The 15578-nt window shown below is 38.4% G+C and overlaps 1 protein-coding gene across 9 annotated transcripts in view; it reads right to left on the reverse strand.

Moving 5' to 3' along the window:
• drp2 (dystrophin related protein 2) overlaps positions 1-15578 on the reverse strand; it is a 337990-nt gene that overhangs the window by 13019 nt on the left and 309393 nt on the right. For 7 of the 9 annotated variants that reach the window (XR_015506813.1, XR_015506815.1, XR_015506814.1 and 4 more), the window contains 2 exon segments: positions 6855-6920; positions 2368-2508 (listed from right to left, as the gene is read on the reverse strand). Coding sequence is in view for 4 of the 9 variants with exons in the window: in XM_087280550.1 (XP_087136676.1) it covers positions 2368-2508; positions 6855-6920 (207 nt within the window). In the remaining 5 variants the exon portion in view is untranslated. 9 annotated transcript variants of the gene reach the window in all.

The following is a 15578-nucleotide window of genomic DNA, read 5'->3' on the forward strand; positions in this document are numbered from 1 at the left end:
CAGACACTAACAATTAATCTAGCTTTATTGACCTATTACTCACATATAACAAAGCAAGAGCACATGAGAACATGACTTAAAGGTCAGGATTTACGCTGAAGACAAAACTCATAAATGACTCAGAGCTGTAACAGTAGCCTCTGGGATGAAACTAAAACCCTAAACCTGATAGACTTGTGTGTATGAACCTCTGTTTGAAGATATAAAAAACACACCTCGTTCATCTGATGTGGGTCCAATGAACCTTTCCCACCTAAAATAACCATTATTATAATAATATCCTCAATTGCATTTTATCTCACACAGTTCAAACTAATATTTATAGATACAGCTAGCTTACAAATACTTTTTTGCTTTACCACCAAAAAAAATCAACATTGTTTAAAATAGACACATTTTCATAAGAAACAATAGAGCTTTATATATTCAGACTTATTTGTTAATCTACATTTCTTCAGCATTTTATTATACTGAAATATATTTGCAATTTTTCACTGCAAAACTTTTCTCAGACTTTTGTCAGACCCAGTCCTAAAACACACGTGCCAATCAGCATTGAGTATGTGCGTGTCTTGTAACGACTGAGGAGATATCAAAAACGGATGAGGTCTTGTTGGGGTTATAATCATCGTTTGACAAAAATATATTGAATGTAAAAACTAACTAACTAACTAACTAACTAACTAACTAACTAACTAACTAACTAACTAACTAACTATATAAATATATAGCCCCCCTTAGATTTTTTTTCTCTTTTTTAAATGTTTCACAAATAATGTTTAACAGAGCAAGGAAATTTTCACAGTATGTCTGATAATATATATATTTTTTTCTGGAGGAAGTCTTATTTGTTGTATTTCGGCTAAAATAAAAGCAGTTTTTTAATTTTTAAACACCATTTTAAGGACAATATTATTAACCCCCTCAGGCTAACAAACCATCATTATATAATACCTTGCCTAATTACCCTAACCTGCCTAGCTAACCTAATTAACCTAGTTAAACCTTTAAATGTCACTTTAAGCTGTATAGAAGTGTCTTGAAAATATCTAGTAAAATATTATTTACTGTCATCATGGCTAAAAATAAAATAAATCTGTGATTAGAAATGAGTTATTAAAACTATTATGATTATAAATGTGTTGAAAAAATCTTCTCTCCGCTAAACAGAAATTGGGGAAAAAATAAACAGGAGGGTGTATAATTCAAGGGGGGCAAATATTTCTGACTTCAACTGTATATATGCAACAGTTCTGCCTAGTTCTCGAATCTGATTGGCTGATAGTTGTGCGATATTCTCATACAGCCTCTTCATTCTTGTATATTACTCTGCCCACATAGAGTGATAGCAGATCAATAGACTCACTACAGTTTGACAAATATTGCAGCTGTGGGACAGCACAATGTACTTTTGAGGCTTTTTTAGGTGAGAATGTAGTTGTTTAGATTGAAAATATGCAGTTTATTTATAAGGATAGTGCCTTATTTAAGTATTTATATAAACAAAGATGGAGCAAGGTTGATTGCAAGGATGCTGTCCATCCACAAGATGGTGACATAGACAGCATAATAAGCCGAAGCCGAGTCGATCTTTCTCTTTTGTATGTTATGGTGCTGTATTTATACCACAATAATTGTAGTGTTTTGAGTGTGAGATGTTTGTGTTGGCCACTCTTTGTATAACACATACCCGCATGTGTTTAGTGTTTTTCCTTATTGCAAACACAATAGTAATCTGGTAGTGTTTGTGCTGCTTAAATTTTGAATATTGTGCCTAAAGGTTAATTATTGTGATCTCCTGATTGCAACAGAGAAATACTGGCAAATCCATGTAGACTGATGGCATTTCATGCTGTTCAGCCTTATAATCTTAAAATGTGAGCAAAATCACCTGTTCTGTCATCACTTTGGATATTATGTTAGAGAATCATTTAAATACTAGCTCTAAAGTGACTAGCTCTAGCAACAGTCTCTGCTGTTCTGATCAGCTGTAGACGTGAATGAGTGGCAGAAGAAAGTAGCTCCTCATACTTTAGACTCTCTGTGCTTGATTTTCTTTTTTATACACACACGATTATGCTGTCGAATTGTTGTATAAATGCAGTATCACACTTGTAGCAATGTGGATTTGGTCCTTGGTCACTGTCACTGCTGGGACACTAAAGCACTCAGCCTGTGGCTTTGTGCCAACGCATGCCACCCACCAGTGCCGATATACAGCCATAGTGCTCTTGGACCACCCTACCATCATACCAGTTATTATTCAGTGATATATTCACACAAATCCTAAAACTGAAGCTATTTTGTTAATTGTGATTAGTGCTGCTCATGTCTCAGCATCAGGTGTGATAGTGCAAGGGTGCTCACCGGTTCTCGTTCTCCAGGCGGTGCAGGGTGCGCTGCAGTTCCTCTCGGTCCTGGCAGTCCAGCTGGGCCAGCATGAGGCCGTGGGGGGAGTCCTGCTCGAGACTGGGGCTGGAGTGACGCAGGAGGTACTGATCTTCATCCCTGAGTCGCCCCATACAGGAGACATCGCACACTCAACACATTAGCAGTGCAGCAGCAGCAGACGACGCATACACACAGTGCCAAACACACACACAAACACACACACACAAACACCCAATGCCAAACGCACACAAAGCTGCACACACATAAGCCAAATGCACACAAAGCGGATGGGCCATATCAACACAGCACACATATTCTGCATAAACTGAGCATGGCATGTTTAGAGTGTAGACAAACACAGAGCAATGCACAGCAAACAGCAGTGTAGACGCTGAACGCAAAACATGCTAATCCAAACATTCTCTATGCCATCAAATATAACACACAGCCAATATACAGGCACACATGATGGGCAGAAAAATGACCGCTGAACATGTGAAGCGGAGAAATGATCACGCTGCTCACATTAGTCACATCAATAATACAAAACCAGCTGTTTTCATGCACTCTGCTGTAATTATGCAGGTGCCATTACACGGGCCATCGGTAAACAAAGGCTACTGATAGATTTGGTAAAAGCCACTGAAATGTCATGTTGTGCCGTGTCAGCCATGACTCACTCTTGCACTGCCTGTTGAGGAACAGCAGGGATTGAACTTCACAATAAAAAGTGGTCAATTAACTCATTTATTTTTTTGGTGAACTTAAGGACTTTATTTCATTACAACTTTTCTAAAAAATATAATAAAGTTAGTTTTAATAGACATTAAGCTGTTATATAGTATATATAGTAAAATTTTGTCTTTTTTTTTGTCTCCATCTCTGTTTGAAATCTGTATTTGCAGCTATTTACAAAAGAATCATTTTTACCTGTGCATCAGCATGACTTCTCAGCTCAAAGTGAAGTTTCATAAACTAATTTCGAGAGGAGAACGTGATAATCTATAATAATCCAATCAGAGTGATACTAGCTTACATTAAATGGACTGTTTTCTCCCTGCTGCTCTATCTTCGTTTTGGATGGATCCCCCCTTCCACCCTATCTCCTCCTTTTCCTCCCTTTTCTAAGGGGGAGCTCTTGAGACCTACCTGATCTCAAATCCCCTTAAATGCTTATTGAACAGGCCTTGGACTTAAGTATCTCCCAGCTCCAGGGTTCAAACCCGGGACAACATGCCAAACCTGCTATAAACACTAAACATATCTAAGTGGCAAATCTTGTATGAATTTAAAAGCATAGTGTGTCATTTTCGCCACTAGAGAGCACACATTCATAACAAAAAAAGGCTAAATATGATGATGCCGTGACTAAGTGTGGAATCACCTCGCGTTTTTGCCATTGCACACCGTGTGCTCGCAGTTGAAAAAGGAATCAACTCTGACCAGAAAAGGCGTGTTACGTCAGTCTCGTCTCTTTCATTCTCCAATCAAATGAAAGCAGAGGTGGGGTTTCCGTTGAGTGCTTGTGTTGTCAAGACAACTATGGAGAATTTTTAAAAATGGAGGAGAGACTAGTGGTTTCAAGTTATCCAGAGCTGTATGACTTTACAAATCTTGTATATCACAATATTATTAAATATTACAATTATAACAATATCAACAGCAACACTCGTGCACGCGCACAATACACAGCTGATTCAGTCATTGTCTAGTGACATAAAAAAGCGCACCGCGCTTCTTTTTTTAATGTCAACAAAAAAGGCAGTGTGGTGTGCCTTGCATTTTCAGAACATAAAAGCGTGTTTGGTGTGATCGGCCCCTAAAGCCGCTTTTACACTAGAGCTTAAGCATGCAATATTTGGTCGTACGATGCTGTGAAAAGGAGCAGGATAAAACAAGATGATGCGAAATTGCTCCATATTTAAAATTTCCATACAAACAGGTCACGTTTTGATCTTCTAGTGGTGAAAAATGTATGACGACATCATAGCATGGCGACACAGGGCGTGGTGTGTCAGTAGATAAAAATTGATTGTAGTAAGGTTTAGGTTTAGGGTTGGTAAAGGTGTAGATGTTAATGTAGACGATAATAACTAAAATGGTTGTATTTAAGGTTGTGGTAGGTGTAGACATTAATGTAGACATTAATAACTATGATGTTTGGGTTTAGGGTTATGGTAGATGTAGACGTTAATGTAGACACTAATAACTATGATGGTTAGGGTAGTTGTGGACGTTAATGTAGATGCTAATAACTACAATGGTTGGGTTTAGGGTTGTGGTAGGTGTAGAAGTTAATGTAGACACGAATAACTATGATGGTTGGGGTAGTTGTGGACGTTAATGTAGATGCTAATAACTACAATGGTTGGGTTTAGGGTTGTGGTAGGTGTGAACGTTAAAATAGAAGTTGATAACTACAATGACTGGGTTTAGGGTTGTGGTAGGTGTAGACGTTAATGTAAACACTAATAACTATGATGGTTAGATTTAGGGTTGTGGTAGGTGTAGACGTTATTGTAGACACTAATAATTATGATGGTAAGGTTTAGGGTTGTGGTAGGTGTAGACGTTAATGTAGACACTAATAACTTTGATGGTTGGGTTTAGGGTTGTGGTAGGTGTAGACGTCAATGTAGACACTAATAACTATAATGGTTGGGTTTAGGGTTGTGGTAGGTGTAGACGTTAATGTAGACACTAATAACTATAATGGTTGGGGTAGTTGTAGATGTTAATATTGACACTAATAACTATGATGGTTGGGTTTAGGGATGTGGTAGGTGTAGACGTTAATGTAGACACTAATAACTATGATGGTTGGGTTTAGAGTTGTGGTAGGTGTAGACGTTAATGTAGACACTAATAACTATGATGGTTGGGTTTAGAGTTGTGGTAGGTGTAGACGTCAATGTAGACACTAATAACTATGATGGTAAGGTTTAGGGTTGTGGTAGGTGTAGACGTTAATGTAGACACTAATAACTATGATGGTTGGGTTTAGGGTTGTGGTAGTTGTAGATGTTAATATAGACACTAATAACTATGATGGTTAGGTTTAGGGTTGTGGTAGGTGTAGATGTTAATGCAGACGTTAATAACTATAATGGTTGGGTTTAGGGTTGTGGTAGGTGTAGATGATAATGTAGACACTAATAACTATAATGGTTGGGGTAGTTGTAGATGTTAATATTGACACTAATAACTATGATGGTTGGATTTAGGGTTGTGGTAGGTGTAGACGGTAATATAGACACTAATAACTATGATGGTTGGGTTTAGGGTTGTGGTAGGTGTAGACGGTAATATAGACACTAATAACTATGATGGTTTGGTTTAGGGTTGTGGTAGGTGTAGACGTTAATGTAGACATTAATATCTATAATGGTTGGGTTTAGGGTTGTGGTGGGTGTAGACGTCAATGTAGACATTAATAACTATAATGGTTGGGTTTAGGGATGTGGTAGGTGTAGATGTTAATGTAGACACTCATAACTATGATGGTTGTGGTAGTTGTAGATGTTAATAAAGAAACTAATAACTATGATGGTTGAATTTAGGGTTGTGGTAGGTGTAGACGTTAATGTAGAAGTTAATAACTACAATGGTTGGGTTTAGAGTTGGGGTAGGTGCAAACGTTCTTGTAGATGTTAATAACTCTGCTGTTACGTCCCTGTCTTGCAGTCCTCAGACAGACCCCACTCGAGCGATTGCATGTTTCAGACAGAGATGGCGACAAAGAGGCAAAACCGATTTAATGATCCGAACACATTTAACAGCTGTGATGAAAACTTTGAATAATGCCCTAAATTGTAGTCTGTTCCGCACATAAGGTTTATTGTATAGCTTCAGAAGATTCAGAAGACAATGCATGAGTCACACGGACCACTTTTATGATGGTTTAATGGTCCTTTTGCATGCTTTTTGAATCTGGATAGAAAAGACTGATTCCTTTGTGTTCCGTAGCAGAAAGAGTCATAAAGCTTTGGAATGAGTTCATTTTTGGGTGAAGTCCTCCTTTAAATTTCCCTCATGCACACACAGAGCCATTTCCAGCACAAAGCGTGCGCTGTCATGACTCTAGGCACAGATGAGCTGACCTCTTTTATTAGTTGTGATTTTGTGAGGGCTCACCTTATTTCACCTATATATGCTCATGATTCAGTGGCTTTCTTTGTCCGCCGGCTTGCGGCTCTTAACATCTTGTTCGGTAGCATTTCAATAGCGCAATCTCTCTCTCTTTCTCTCTGTCCTGTCAGCGTCTGAGTATTTTCCGTCTGCTCTATTCATCCCTACTGTTGTGCTCCATAATCACACAGACGGAGGGTGAGAGTGCACATTGCCATGGGTCATTTTCATTATCTTTTTTAATTAATGTGACTGTCTAGCCACACCAAACACGAAGGCATGCGTGGCCATGCGCGGACTAGGATTTGACAGTGAGTGGGAGGTGTTGTACTCACAAACTTTCATCCGGCGAGAGGCTGTCAGTGAAAAAGGAACAGTTCTGGTTCTCCATTTCTGCCAACCTGAAAAGCAAGCAAGATGAAAATGTCATATTATGGAGCATGGGTCATAACGTACATAAAGGCGTATAAAGTCACCGTGCAGAGCAAATTTGACTTCAAACACAAGAGGCGGGGGAGCAGAACAGCACACGTAGGATTGGCGGCGTAAGGAGACGACAGCTGTGACTCATCTCAGCGAATGCACCTTAGAGCAGTTTCTCCAACCCCCCCTTAAAAAAATCACATGCTGTTATCCTACTCTGAGTTTTCAGCTACGGTGCACAACTAACCTGGATGGCAAATTATCGTGCGCCGGCAGAAGTCGTGCCTCCGGGCTTCACCCTCTGCTCTCGATCTCCATGACAGAGCCAGGGGAGAATCTGTTCCCCTTTCACTTCATTTGTCACATGCATTTTTATCACATAAACGCCTCTCTTGGGTATTTTCACCCAATCTTCTTCCAAGTTTTCATTCCTTGCCACAAGCGCCTCAAGAAAAAGATCTTCAATGTGCACAGAAGCTTACATGGCATACAGCTGACATGCCATGCAGGAAAGTGTACAGTCTGAACGCTTTACGGTCGACTGCAGCTTGAGACGTTGTGTCAACCTAAAGCCAAATTAAAACTGAAATGTGCAATTTATATGTATCTGGGAGTACCTAGAATGATTGCAAAGGTAACGATGGAAATACATTGACATCTTGAAAATATTTTATATGTAGCCAGTTTCAGTTTCCACAAACTGTTCTTAAAACTTATATTTATATTATGAACTTCAGGTAAAGCTTTGGGGTTAGATTTGTTTTTTAAAAAAGTCTCTTGTCTTCCCCAAAACTGAATTTATTTGATCAAAAATACAGTAAAAACAGTAATATTGTGAATTATTGCTACAACTAATTCAAATTTTGTATATATATATATATATATATATATATATATATATATATATATATATATATATATATATATATATATATATTTATTAAATATCAAAATAAAAAACAGCTGAATTAGTTGTGACAATAATTCACATTTGATTTTATATGAAGTAGAACTCTTTTGAAACATTTGAGACTCATTGTGGATACGTACCCCGTCTATATTTTTTGAAGAGCACAAATTATGTAGCCAGAGGGATGTCTGGCTGCATTTTATTTATAAAATTAACAATACGGGGAGGTGAGATGCTGCCGTCGGCTTCTGTTGCTTTTTGCGCTATTAGTTGACCTTTTACCTCCATGTGGGCGGCTTTTTCTGCGTTTACCCAGTAGCTTGCTACGTACATTGGAGGACTTGGGAGTTGACAGTGACGATACGCTTAAAGTCTGGAAAAGAATGGTTCCAGAAACCAAGTAAAACAAAAACAAATAAATAAATAACAGGCAGAAAACATGGTAAAATCGGCCGTCCATGGCGGCTTTTCTTTTTCTAGATTGCTTTTGAAAACACTATCGGTTGGGTTTAGGGGTGGATGGGTCAGTCGATCAGTCATTCAGTCAACAGCAAGCTAGCCTGGTTGGTTGAAGTGTACATTGCGCCCTCAAGCAGACGCACCTCCGGTCACGTATTACAATGTCCCTAGAAATGTAAACCTAGGTACATGTCCACAATGAGCCTGAGTTGATCAATTTATTTCCTAACAAAAATATTAAAATAGTAATAAATAAAAATAAAAATATTCTACTGCTCCAAATTTTGAATAAACTGTTTTGTCAAGACATTAAATTAAAGTATTTAGTTTTCTCGAGATTAGTCCCTTTATTCATCAGGGGTCGCCACAGAGAAATGAACTGCCAAATTATCCAGCATGTTTTTTATGCAAAGGTAGCCCTTCCAGCTGCAAAACTGGGAAACACCCATACATTCTCACATTCACACTTATACACTATGGCCAATTTAGTTTATTCAATTCACCTATAGCGCAGGTAGGGAACACCGGAGCACCCGGGAGGAAACCCACGTGAAGGCGGGGAGACATGCAAACTCCACACAGAAATGACAACTGGCCCAGCCGGGACTCAAACCGGGGACCTTCTTGGTGTGAGGTAAAATTAAATTAAATTAAATTAAATTAAATTAAATTAAATTAAATTAAATTAAATTAAATTAAATTAAATTAAATTAAATTAAATTAAACAAAGCAACAAAGCATTTTAGTATATATGAATGGGACCACTTTGATCACACTGTACAGATGCAACTTCTCAAAAAAGCTAAGGAAAACTAATTTAATTTTGCGTCGTGTAAACAGTCAAATAACATGCTAATGTGTAGTACAGTGCCCCTTGTGCCAATGCAAGAAACTGCGACCTGTTCAACATCTAACAAACAATGAAAATGAGTTTACTTGTTTAAAAGGTTCACCCTGTGCCTCCAGCAATAGTCCTGAACAACATAGGTGTTTTCAACACAACAGGGAGGCCGACAATGCTCCCTGTGCTTACCATTAGCAACACAGGGGTGAAACTTTGCTTTTAGCAATGCTCTGCACTTTCACTGTCTTAGCTTACCCTTAGGTGAGAGACTGGAGAGATTTCACTGCCTTACCAGGACAGCCTGTGAATTAGCAACAATATAGAAGCCTCTATAGAGACCATAATGAGGACTGCTAAGTGCATTCATGTCATGTTGCTAGGAAAGCTGCCAGAGCAAGCTTTGAATTCGGCTTCAGCCTACAAAACCCGCATAGAGCCTGGGAGAATAGCAGAAAGTCGATACACATTCACCCACTAGGTGTCCTTCAGCCAATGACAGTGTCCTGGTTAACCCATACAACTCCTCCTAATTGAATGCGCTGAAGCATGCGTCAGTTAGATCCAATCAAATGCGTTACTAGCAATAGCAGGAGTGCGAGGTCAACTGGAGGTTATGGCTATTCACATATGTCTTTGTGGTGGTCTAAATTTGTTTCTTGCTATGTGGTTAGTGTTTTCTTTTGTTAGAAAGTGAGTATGCAACAAACAATTTCCTCCTCTGTTCAAATGGACATTGTGTTTTGAGATTCAGAACAGCGGCTTATTCGTTCTGATATGCTGTCTGTTCTTCAGATGAAAGGCTGTCACTTTAGACCACTTACGCTGTCGTTTCCTAGCAAATTCGGCGAGTCTAGAACATCAAATACCAGTGGATTTTTTTTTTCACCCCCTCGATCTCCAGGTCCTCCAGTTATTATTCTGGATTAGTTTGTAAAAGCACGTACGATCTTCATTCCCTTGGCTATGACGTTCTTACTTCAGATACTACACCCCGAAACATCTGACAAGAATTTAATTTTCTATTAGAGTTCAAAGCAGTCCTCGACAATGTGGGCAATAAATAAGGCGCCACTTCATTAAGCACATGCTCTCTATCGCTCATATTTTGTGAAGGACAGAACTATCAGATAAAAGTGAACAGATTTTATTGGATTGCAAAAGAGATGTGTGTTTTTTTTTTATTCTTTTCGGAAGAATCTGTACAGTTATAAAATGCCTGTCTTTTCCAATTTATCCAACACTTAGATCATGCTGTGTAGTTTAAGGATGCACAAATAATAGGGCATGAATTGAAAGCTTAAGAGTTTTCTAAAAGCACAATGAGATCAAAGAACCAAGCATGAACATGCAAAGACAGAGTAAGGGATTTATTAAGAATGAATAATGTCTCACTGATAATGTTTTGTATCAACATGTTTATTTTATGTCAATGATGTTTTAGTGGTCGGACTAAAGAAAAAATTGGCTCAGTTTGCAATCTGATTAAAAAACTAATTAAATGCATGCAGGATTAATGCAATATTTTACTTTATTGTATCAAATGACTTAATGCTTGTGCACTGTTCAAATTTACTAACCTTTTGTTATGTTCAGGATGAAAACATCCACTGAATTAAACTGTTGTAAAAAAATACATCAGATAAATATTTATTTCTCTCTCTCTCTCTCTCTCTCTCTCTCTCTCTCTCTCTCTCTCTCTCTCTCTATATATATATATATATATATATATATATATATAATTTTTTTTTTTTTTTTTTTGTTAATCAAGCTCAGTGCTGATGAAAACAACTAAATTGTTTAGAAAATTTCCGGATTTGAACTCTTTACTTTCCAAGTTCACAAATGATGTCACTGATTTAGTGAAAAACACACACAAAATGAAGTATTTTCAATATAAAAAGTAATTGTGGACTGGATTTTTAAAAACCTTTTATCACAGTCTTGAACAGTTGAGCGATTAATAAGAGCATTGGATTTGATACATTGTTAGATTTTCATTTTATCTTCCTAATTTACTGTTGGTGCCGTTTTTGCCCCATTGACTTTCATTTTAACCACATTTCAAGAGTTCACACTTGGCTGACGATTGATTATAAAGCTTGTCTGGCATGCTGTCCCGGGAAAGAGCCCTGAGTTCATAAGATCTTTGAGCCCGGGGCTCCCTCCCATTTGCAAGGCGAGAGAGGAGTTTGAGCTCAGGTAGATCTCGAGAACTCTCCTGCTGTAGTAGCTAATGAACAGATAGTGATTGCTCTTAAGAAATAACTACTTACTAGGAGCTTGTCTATGGTGATTTGGATTAGTCAATTAACGTAAGTTGCTTGTTTTTGGACAGTGGGAGAAAAACAAGGAAAACCCATGTGAGCACGAGGAGAATGTGTAAACTCTGCACAGAAACGTGTGCTCGCTTGGTAAGGACTAGAACCAGTGACTTTCTTGCTGTGAGGTAACAGTGCCAACCACTGGGCCACCGTGCCACTCGTCTAGGAAAGGAGAAGAAATAGGGGTGAAAGGGGGATTCTTCAAAACAAAGATGGCTGTGATATGGAACTAATAACTCATAAAACTCATAAATTGGATAACGCGGGACCAGCCGCAAGCAATCATAAGCATGTGATCCTCTCGAAATAACCTTATAAATAAACTTCACTTGATGGTGTATAAATACACAGTCTTTGTTTTTGTTTACTCCATGTAGTTCTGAGAGTTCTTTGAGAGATATTTGTATATAAAAATGAGACACTTCGAGGTATGTGCGTAAAGGTCACTCTCACAGACATACACACACTTTAAATGGAGTTAACTTGTTAACAAAGGTTCAGCGACAGAACCATGCCTTACTTTGTCTCCTTAACCAATCACCTACTCCCTAAAACTTATTTAAGCCAGACCAGCCCTCTAGCATTGTTCTTCCGATTTTTTCAAACCCACCCTGCCTCCCTCTATTCCCTCGCTTCCCATTTCCTATAACCCTCTCTTCACTCCTAGGTTAAATCAGGGGGGTCCAATCACTTTACCAAAATAATAAAGAGACGGTACCCCCACTCTGCGTCTCTGGGCATCATCGTAAGATGCCCGATCAACCTACCTACCTACCTGTTAACTGTTTATCCTCTTACTTTCCTTCCCCTTCATTCCAATGTTTTCTTAGCATCCCCTTCTTCCCTACATCCCAACAATAATGTCTAGCTCAAAGTGTGCTGAGGTCCATGTCGGGGAATTTGTTGTTATACTTCAAATAAAATCCATTAACCAAGCTTATTTTTGCACAGGCCTATCAAAAGGAATAATGGTGCCAACTAATGATAAACAGTAAAAATGACAAATGTTACCTTTTCCTTACTAGAAAAACCACCAACATTTAAAAATGCATGATTATATGGTGTCATGGCTTTGTAATCAAACGAATGTGGTTATAATGGAAATCAATGGGGCAAACGCAGCCACCAACAGTAAATTAGGGAGAAAAAAATAAAATCAACCAAAAACAATGCATCAAAGGCAATGTTGTTTCACATTTCTAAGTTTTTGATAAAAGGTGAAAAAATCCAGTTCACAACTACTTTTTATATTGAAAATGCATCATGCTTTTTTTTTTTACCAAATCAGTGACATCATTTATGAATTTGGCAATTAAAGTGTTTAAAAATCCTGTTATTTTCTGAACAATTTAGTAGTTTTGATCAGGACTGAAGGTGATACAGATTTATTCAAAACATTTTTAAAAAATAATCTGATGCAGTTTTACTGCAGTAAGTGTGTGGATGTTTTCATCCTGAGCATAACAAAAGGGTAGGAAATTTGCCCAGAGTGTATTGTTGAGTTTTGTTAAAAATTCTAGGCATTTTCCCAAAATATATGTCAAAATAAGATTTGTCACCAAAAATCCTTCTGCTAGCTGAAACACATTTTTCGTGGCAAAATTAAGACACAAAATCACCCCAGAGTGGATGAAAACATCCTCAACAGAACACAAGGGTTCAAATAAAATCCCAAATTATGGTCAAATTAATGTTCAGTCATGATTTATTCATCATTCATTTTCCTTCGGCTTAGCCCCTTTATTTATCAGGGGTCGCCACAGCGAAATGAACCGCCAACTTATCCAGCATATGCTTTACGCAGCGAATGCCCTTCCAGCTGTAACCCATCAATGGCAAACACCCATACACTCTTACTAACACACATAAACTACAGGGGTAAACCGGAGCACTCGGAAGAAACCCACGTCAACAAGAGAAGAACATGCAATCTCCGCACAGAAATGCCAACTGACCCAACAGGGGCTCGAACCAGTGACCTTTATGCTGTGAGGCAAAAGCGCTACCCACAGTGCCACCACGCCGCCCTCTATCATCATTTAGCTTAAAAATATATTTGTATGTAAAAATTAAACAACATGCCAAAGATGTCAAAAAGTGATCATACCAACTCACTTACTATTCTTCAGCTTAGTCAGGGGTCGTCACAGCGGAGTGAACCACCAGTTACTCTGGCATATGTTTTTATGCAGTGGATGCCCTTCCAGCCACAGTGATTATCCTAAATTAGAATTTATTTTCAATGGTGTAATACTTCTTGCAGAAAAAGGCTAAAAACCTTGTGATTTGAAGGATGGAGACAAAATAGAATGGTTTAAAATGTCTACCAATATTGTTTTTCTGAGCTACACTGTGATCCTTGAACCTTTTTTAATGTTTACAAATGATTCTTAATTCTTTATAATCAGTGTTTTTGGTATATAAGCTATTATTACACTAAATGACCTTGAAGTGGTGGAAAATTCTGTAAATCACGATGAAAACGTAAGGCGGCAATTACATTTAAAGCCAAATTCACTTTAAAGACAAACAAAGGCTAAAAACCCCACACATCCCAAAAGTGTTTTAAACATCCAGACAGAATTTTCTATTCTAATTTCCTCAAGGCTGTTAGCCTTCTGTGAGCTGACGATCTCAGAACATTTTACACGTTCAGGCAGACTCAAACGGACCCTTGTGAAACATATTAACTAGTGACAACCGAAAACAACGAATATTGTTCTGAGCAGCAACAACTAAAGCAGACGGCACTGATGTGTGTTTGGGGAGACCAGAGATAACATGGCAGAGAGGGAAGAGACGATTTTGGAGAATTAAAAAGGACAGTAGAGGGGAAGAAGTGGGTTAGTGATTGATATTAGGAAGGAAAGGGGGAAATGAAATAAGACATTGAAAGGCAGGAATAGAAATCAAGCATATGACAGAGGATGAGACAGATGAAGACAAAAGGACACAAGTCGAGAGAGATTGTGTGTGTGTGTGTGTGTGTGTGTAAGAGCTCTGGTCTATTTGTGGTGCAGATAAGAGCTGAGACAGTTGGCATCACAGTATGGTAGTGGAGGCAAAGGGCTGGTCTGTGCGTTCATGTGTGTGTGTGTGCTTGTGTGTGTTTTAAGGGGTTGGCAGGGAAGTTCGATGGGGCAGAGGAGCATAACCCTGAACGTTTGCTGCAGTCACATCAAACCAGTCACATTGGGCTGTTAACTTCGTTCTCACAGCCCAAGGGTTTGTTCAGCCAAGCATGAAGTTTCTGTCATCAAAAACACTTTGAATGCCAGGCGCTCAAAGTTAGAGATTCTAAAAAGCCTTTATTAAAACAAGCCTTTAAGACCATGTGAATTTTTTTTACAATGTTTATTTTGGGACGGCACGGTGGCGCAGTGGTTAGCACTGTCACCTCACAGCGAGAAGGTTGCTGGTTTGAGTCCTGGTGTTACATTGAACAGTGATCTAGCAACTAGCTACTTTTAGCGAACTACCACTCCCCGCATGCACCTCGCACACACCTGTTCCTGTTACCTACTGATTACACACACAGCCTAAGGATCATTATTCATTATTAACTGATTAAATGGACTTTATAAATAGCACACACACACACATTTCAGCGCTGAGTCTTGTTAATCTTCGTTTTCTGAGGCATATGTAATTTATTAAAGAGGAAAAAAAGCCTATATTGGCTTCTGCTACCACAGCAAATTCCATCTCTGCATCCCAAATGGCACACTATGCAATTAATCACTATGTACTTGTGCACTTACACACTCAACAACACAGTGTATGAATTTAGTGTCATCCCAATTGGAACACTAAAGTGTTTTTACTTACTGGAAATTCAAACCATTTCCCAGATGACATTTGATGGTTGCCAAATTGGTTAAATAAATGACCAAACAACCAAATAATACCTGCCATGCTTATAATCGTACTCACCATTGGAAGGCGGCATAATCTTGTAGGAGAATTTAGCTTTCACCATCCAAAATAAATAAAGTAAGCCAAATTCAGTGCCCAATAGCTCCGCCCCTTTAGATATGTGAGCAAAGCTGTAGTCGTTGAGCGCATAAAGTGTCCAACATTCCACACGTATTTTGAATGACTG

This window comes from Danio rerio, chromosome 14, assembly GCF_052040795.2.
Source record: "Danio rerio strain M-AB ecotype USA chromosome 14, GRCz13ab, whole genome shotgun sequence".
NCBI lineage: Eukaryota > Metazoa > Chordata > Actinopteri > Cypriniformes > Danionidae > Danio > Danio rerio.